The sequence below is a fragment of the Pyricularia pennisetigena genome, chromosome 1 (assembly GCF_004337985.1).
Source record: "Pyricularia pennisetigena strain Br36 chromosome 1, whole genome shotgun sequence".
NCBI classification, from domain to species: Eukaryota; Fungi; Ascomycota; class Sordariomycetes; order Magnaporthales; family Pyriculariaceae; genus Pyricularia; species Pyricularia pennisetigena.
In genome coordinates this window covers 1591157-1598410 of record NC_043740.1, presented here as the reverse complement: position 1 = coordinate 1598410, position 7254 = coordinate 1591157, and the positions used below count along the sequence as shown (strand labels likewise).

General features: G+C 50.0%; 3 protein-coding genes across 3 annotated transcripts in view; 2 read left to right on the top strand and 1 right to left on the bottom strand.

The window, feature by feature from the left end:
* Nucleotides 1-2419: 2419 nt before the first annotated feature.
* PpBr36_07039 (uncharacterized protein) lies at nt 2420-2755 on the top strand (the record flags this gene model as incomplete). The annotated part of the gene is made up of 1 exon (XM_029894178.1): nt 2420-2755. A coding segment is annotated over one exon (336 nt), but the record flags the coding sequence as incomplete, so codon positions are not given.
* A 776-nt stretch (nt 2756-3531) lies between these two features.
* On the top strand, nt 3532-5445 carry PpBr36_07038 (uncharacterized protein; the record flags this gene model as incomplete). The annotated part of the gene is made up of 1 exon (XM_029894177.1): nt 3532-5445. The coding sequence occupies one exon, from the start codon at nt 3532-3534 to the stop codon at nt 5443-5445; it is 1914 nt and encodes a 637-aa protein (XP_029747978.1).
* Nucleotides 5446-6862: 1417 nt separating this feature from the next.
* The window catches only part of PpBr36_07037 (uncharacterized protein), a gene marked incomplete at both ends in the record, with an annotated part of 1587 nt that continues 1195 nt past the window's right edge, over nt 6863-7254 (bottom strand). Inside the window, one exon of the mRNA XM_029894176.1 lies at nt 6863-7200. Within this exon, the coding sequence (XP_029747985.1) occupies nt 6863-7200 (338 nt within the window). The remainder of the gene's footprint in view (nt 7201-7254) is intronic.

Genomic DNA, 7254 nt, shown 5'->3' with positions numbered 1-7254 from the left:
AAAAAAAAAAAAAAAAACCGGAAAGGTACAATTGAAAGCTCCTATGTCTTGAATCCAACTCGGCCAACCCTGCACTGCATCCCGTTTTCTTTTTTGTGTTTTCTTTCTTTTTGATTAGGCGCCAGGGAAGGCATCACAAGAAACAAGCCGCGCAGGCCGGGCGACCAAAATCAAGCCCTCTTGGAAACAGACGCGCTGCATTGTTTTAATTGGCCACTTCGGTAACCCCGTAAAAGGCTGACGGCGCTTACCTTTCCACAGTAATACAGCAAAAAGCACGCCTTTTTTTTAGTGCCTTCCTGAGACTATGGAGGATGACATTCTACTAAGTGAGAAAAAAAAAAGAAAAAAAAAAATTGTCCACATTGCCACACAAAACGTCATGCGGTCATCAGGTTACGACAAGATGCGTCAGGCACTGTTTGCTGACTGATTGACGTTTCAGTGTCATGCGTGTTTGTTGATGTATGAGGCCTTGAGTCGAGCTGTCTGTTTTTTTTTTTTTTTTGTCTTAATGTCTCTCCCAATGTCCAAGTCCATCCACCTCCCGGTTCAATTCGATTCGACCCATGCAAATTCGAGCGCGCATAGCGGGAAAGCATACGCCAAGAATGAGGCGGGGGACAGATCCCATCCGTTGTTTCTTCTCGAAGCCAGGTGCTTGCTTGATTGCTTGGACCTTATCACACACGTTTTATGCGTTGGTTCGTCCGTTCATTCGTCTTTCCCAAAAACGAGGCATGCAATATGATTTAATCACAGTCAGTTAATTGCGTTCATGTCAAGTTTTGGTTATGCGAGATGTTGTGTTTTCTGCAATGAAACAAAGTCAAAAAGTTTCTTTGGATTCTACCAGACGAGCCTATCCAACAGTGAAGCTCAAGGTCTAAATCTAGGTCTAGATCAACGCTAGAACTCGACGTGCGCCTCAAGGTAGTTTTTATAGTTAGGTGACATGTTTTATTATGTCTTGGCGGCCAAGCTATAAACGGTTCAGCTTTGAAGAGCTGGGGCGGCTAGGGGAAGACAGAACAGACACAATCCAATTCAGGCATCTATGCTGTGTGATCAATGCGACCCGATCCGGGACATGTGAGCGCGCCTGATCATTTTCCCGCGCAAGCTCCGGATCTGCAAAATGTACCTAACGTGAGAGCAACCACAAATTAAGGAGGCCAATGCGGCGCTACCAGAGTCGCCACGCCCCATATAATGAGATTCCGACTTTTTGGTAGTCGTGCAAGTACAGAGTATGTAGGTAATAATTACTGTACTCCAAAAAAAGGTGAAAGCTGCGGGCCCACGGAGCATGAGCGATAAGTAATGTCTCTGACGGTTTTGTTTCTGTTGGGACTGTACGCTGTTGCTAGTCACTTGCTATTGGACCAAAGGATGAGGGGAGGCGCTCCATCTATGTGCTGATCAGCCAATGATGTAGATTAAATACCCTTTTGCGTTGCGCCAGCGCGGAGAGAAGGCATTCTGTGTTGTCTATCCACTTGGCGACATGGAGAATGGAGGTTTGTCATTTATTCTAGTCTAGTACTTTTCTCTCTTTCCTTATTTTCACACTCTCTTTGCCAGCGTACTCGGCGAATGCAGGAGGCGACTGAACCCTTTGTGAGCTCTCGGGAACACATTAGTGGATGAGATGACATGGGGTCAATCCAAGACCAGTCGCTGTTGGTCAATTGAGCGTCATTCAAAATCTTTTACAGATTTCAATTGAACAGCATGCGATTCTGCACCGGATTTACAGACAGAATGGTCAACGAGTACAATTTTTCTTTTTATTTTCGAGTATATTCATTGGAATATTTGGCGAGGCTGTCGTCCTTGACTGCCCATTAGAATGAAGTACCCAGCGTCTCACGTGCGTATTATATGTGACTTGGATGGGTTTTGCTGGGTCTGGGTCCTCAGAAATCGCGCGCGGTGTCGCCGCTGCATGATCCGAAACCGATTATGACCGGGTTCTCCATTTTTGGCTGGCAGGATGCGGGTGAAGCGGCAAGTAGCAAGTGGCTGGCGAGTAAAATTAAGACACTATGCCAAGGATCGGGAGAGGCCAGAATGTAAACATAAGTCGAATAGTAAAGAGTAACAAACATTATCTCCTAGATTTTTGGTTAAGTGTGCAAGCCAATGCCAGGCAGAGTTTGATTGATTCATTCCTCCGAGCTGGCTTGGCCCGTTGAACCTGTTCCCTGAAAAAAAAAAAAAAAAAAAAAAAAAGGTCATCGAAGCGCCCTGCGCCAAATTAAGCGTCACAGAGGTATCCACAAAATAAGGGGAGGGTAGAGTGAGTGAGTGAGAGTGAGTCGGGGTCTACGGTCACGGCGCCGGTCCAGGGCGTGGAGAGGAGGGGGCTTGGCTGGCCCTGGCCCGCCCGTGGTCTGAGTGGTACCACCACGCACCAAAGGACACTCCCAACCAGCTCATCCCGCCACCCGTCAGGCGCCTGCCACTCGGCGCCAGGGGGCTACAGCGGACCGCTGGCACACCTGAGGTGGAGACCTTGAGTGGCAGCGTGCCACTGCCAGCAAAATCTTGCAACAAGCTCGGTCGGGCCCAACCTCCATCGGCAGAGACACCTCAAAGACCAGACGTAACGCACAACTCACTCCTCTTTCCCACCTCATCACCTTTAACCCCCAACGATCACGACACGGCAACAGAAACGACACTCGATACGATACTTAACAACAGACAAGGGGGAATGATGAATCGAATTGTTTTCGCATTCTCCCGCTGATTTCTACCCCCTCCCGATCCTATTTTGTTTTATCCGCCAAACTTCGCGACCTACCCCTGCATTCTTTTCTCTGGCGCCTGCGGTGTGTGTGGTGTTTGGTTGGGTTGGCTTCCTGTCGATTTTTTCGCCTGTCTGCTGCGTTGCGGCTCTGGTCCTTCCACCGCCTCGGATTGCCTTTTGGCCAACCCGAAACTAGAGCACCGCCTCGCAGGCATAGAACCCGACACATCGGCACCTTGAAATACATCAACCAAACGAAGAAGCAAAAAATAACATCCTCATTGAATCCACTTCTAAAATAGGCCAAATCCTTTTCTCCAAAAACTATCCCCCCCGCTGCAAAGGCTGGAGAGCTTGTTGCTGGTTATCGCTAGCCGCCATTGACCTCGCGACCGAATTCAAGGGCTCCTGCGCGCCAACTTGGTTAGCTTGGGCCGGACACCGACATTTCCCTTTTGACCGTGCCACTCGCTACTCGACGAGAACAGCGGACGGCATTGAAAAGGACAAACTACGATCGGCTCAAACCACGTCCGTGTACTAGTCTCGCTGCATTGATTCGACGCATTAATCTCCAGCCTCCCCGTCATAACCTCGCGACTGTAATATTGACAACGCAACGATTTTCCCATCAAATCTCATCCTCGGCACATAATCAAACCAACCCCCGACTCGTCGAGCTTCGGCGTCGTCCCTACCTCCAGTCCCAGCGGTAGGAGAATTATCATTGTCGGCGACACCGCCTTTTGGGCTTCAATACTTCATCATCCGTCAAAATGAGGGAGGTCAACTTCAGTATCCCGAACGTCAACAAGGCGTCGGTGGGCATCACCACCGCGCTTTACGATCGTCGCGCTCTCGACTGTACTTCGACTCTCCCGCTCATCAACTCGCTCAACCACCTCGCCTACTTGACAACATCGTCGGCTCGCATAAGAGACATTCTTACCGTCGATGGCGGCATCGAGAGGCTCATATGCATCCTGAAGCAAGGCAGGAGCAAGGATATGATGGACATGTGGAAGTGGAACTTGGCATTCCAATGTGTCGTCAACATCGGCGTTCGAGGTACTGAGAACGTGCGGACGAGAGTGGTCGAAGCCGATATGGTCCCCGTCATCGCCACCATCTTGGATAACTACCTTCAAGTTCATGAAAAATGTCGCGAAAAACAAGAAGAGGCCAAGAAGCAATTTCAAGAGCATCGTAATCGTGAGCATCGGTCCAAGTCCACAAGCTTCGCGAACCGTCCAGGCCGCCTGGACATCGATCAAAGGACGTTTCGACGACAAGCGCCTCCCCCATCCATTGACATTGCAGCTACCCTCCCCGGCGGGCCCTCGGCAGATACAGAGTCGGCTCTGGACGAGAGTTCGGGCAACGGCGAACCATCTGGCTCACAGCCCTCGGTTGTCAACACAACGCCTGATCGCACTAATATTGTTCTTCATCGCCATTTACATCAGTACCATCCTACAAGTCACCACAGGATTCAAGAGACGCAATCTACATTTCCCCCGCCATCGCAACCTGCCCAGTCCTCCGCATCAAACACTCCGTTGCCCATGGACAACGCATCAGCAGACGCCGTCAGGCCCGTTCGAGACATCGACAGACTGGCGTCGATGATGTCTTTTGTTCATCCTTCCATTGTTTCCCAGCCAGTTTCGCCGACAACCCCCCTTCCTCCCCCACAAATCAGGTCACCGACAGTGCGTCCCAGCTCGTCTATTGGCCAGCCAATTCGCTCTCGAAGACGACCTTCGATCCGACACCAAAACTCGACTGCAGATTCGGATGACATGAACACTGACGGTGTGCAATCGGACGAGTCCCCCGATACCGAGATGTCTGGTACCACCGAGATCCCACCTGCCGTTAACATCCAGGATATGTCAATGGAGGAGGGAGAGAGCATCTTGGCCGATGCGGCGATCGATATGGCGACCCCTAGCGCTTCCGAAACACAGGAAACTGGCACGTTTAATATCACACACCGTGGCCCCGTGGATGGGAGCATGGGTAATGCCGCGACCGCTACACCCGTTCCTGCCATTGCCGGGCTCTCTGAGAGCCGTCCAACCATCGTTGCGCCACCGCAGCCGTCAATGCAGGGCTCTGTCATCCCACGTTATCTGCTCGATCGTCAGATGATCCCCAATAATCCGCTGATTCTGGCTGCGATGCCTCGCGAGGAGGATGTGCTCATGTCACTGCAGCTCCTCGCCTACGTCTCCAAGTACTGCAACCTACGGCTGTACTTTCAGAAGAGTCACTTGGTGCCTCACCTCAAGATTGGCAAGGAAATTGAGCGCCTGGACGCGGAAAACCTGGAGTCAGAGTCTCTGTCCGATGTCGAAGAAGAAGAAGATGATGATGATGAATGTGAAGAGGAGTTCTTGCTTCCCAACGACCTCAACATCTTCCCCTTGGTCGAGAGGTTTACCACCCGATACCACTCGACAGACATGCAATACTGGGCCGGTGTGGTTATGAGAAACCTCTGCCGCAAAGATGATACACGAGGGGGTATCCGACAGTGCGCCTACTACCAGTGTGGCAAATGGGAAGAGTACACACGCCAGTTCGCCAAGTGCCGGCGATGCAGGCGTACTAAGTATTGCAGCAAAGAGTGCCAGAAGAGCGCATGGGCCTTCCACCGCCACTGGTGCATCGCCGCGGCTTCATGATGCGGCCAAGCCGAGAACGAAGCTTTAATGATTATAAGTTGACGGTGCGGACATGAAAATATTCTGGTTGTTTCCTGTTTTTTGCCGGTCGGTACTGCATAGCAAAGCAAAATCACTGCATATCAAGTGCATGGCGTCTGTTTGTGATACCACTTCTTTTACTTACCTCCTTTTTTTTTTCTTCTCTTTTGTTTTCTTTTTCTTTCTTTTTTTTCACTGTTATCATTTGATTTGTTTGTTTTGTCTCCCCATTAAAATTTCCACCGACGTACGCGCAAAGTCTACAGCCACGGACAGAGAACATCACCCCCGAAAAGGACTATCCGGACTATCGCCAGATTGGAGAACTCAAAGGACCAAAATCCCCATCACCACTGTCAAACTTGTCGGAAACGAATATTCCCTTCCTCCTATGGATCGTCCGGGCATCAGTTTTCTGGACAGGTCCGGGATAATACTGAACTACGGAGCAGTGTTTTTGTCGACCCACCCAACGACCGACTTGTATACCATTGCACAACATGGGTATGCTGTTCCAAGACACCACAGCATTTAAACTTACGCCTTGAACACTCCTTATTTCCTATATACATCTCTCTTTTGTTTAATCGTTGCATTGGTGGCGAATCATGGAGTCAAGCTTGACACGAGAGGAGCGAGATGATTAGGCAGGGATGAGTTGAGGATGCCGAAGCTTTGTGCCTGTTTTGATTTCACTATCAACTCTTTCTCTACCCGGGTGTCTTTTTTTGTTTGTTTTGTTTCTTTATTTTGTTTTGTCATAATGTCTTCTGGCTGAGCGGGTACACTTTGATCATGAGATGAAGTATGAAGTTGAAACGGGAGGTTTCTCATAGTTAATACCGAATGTCAAGCGTTTTGAACTTGACTTGACGCCGGTAACCAATTGGGACGTTGAGACGATGGAGAGCGTCAGGCGATCGATCATATGTTGATAGGTATGCATCGGGACAAAGCAAAGGGGGGAGAGAAATATTTGCAAGACGAGATATATTAGGAGCCTTATAGTTGTGCAAAGGGTTCTAGGAAAGTTGGAACATGGAATTCAGGTCTCGTTGTATGTTTTATTGACAACATCAGTATCTTAACTAAACTCGCATTTGGAGCCAGTGGTTATGCAACTGTTGATGAAATTTGTGTGTGGTTTTACACCTGGCATGACTCCTAACGGCCATATTTTCAACTGAACATAATGAGTATGTATAGTATTTTGATCGTCATCAAAGGCCGATTAGCAACGCAACCCTCAACACCAAGACCCTTTGGGACGACATGCCAGCTCCTTGGTTTTTTTTTTTTTTTTTGGGAACCAAACGTCATAGAAACGTATTCGGCTTTGTACAAGTCATCTCAACCTCCCACTCATGCCCAAAGGGATGCTACTTGGCCCTCCTCCTCATCTCCTCTTGGAGGCCATAGCCACTCGTTTACTCTTACCGGGCCTGGGGGCCGACTTTGCGCCCTTGCCACCCTTGCCCTTCATCCTGCTGACGCTGAAGCCACCGAGGTCGCCGGAGCTCATGGCGTCGCCCGACTTGGAGTACTTCTTCTTGCCGCCAAAGCCGTACTTGTCGTTCTTCTTCTGACGCTTGCGGTTCGGCTCGTCGCGGTTTCGGTCCCCAAAGGCCGAGTTGCGTTTGCCGCCGCTCGGCTTCTTGAGCTCGTTCTCGACGGCCACGTCAAAGATGTCGGCCTCGCGCTCGCCGAGGGCCGAGGAGCCGCCTTCTTGGCGTTCTAGAAGGGGGAAAGGGGTTGTGGGTCAGCGAATGGTAAACCGGCATGTAAAAA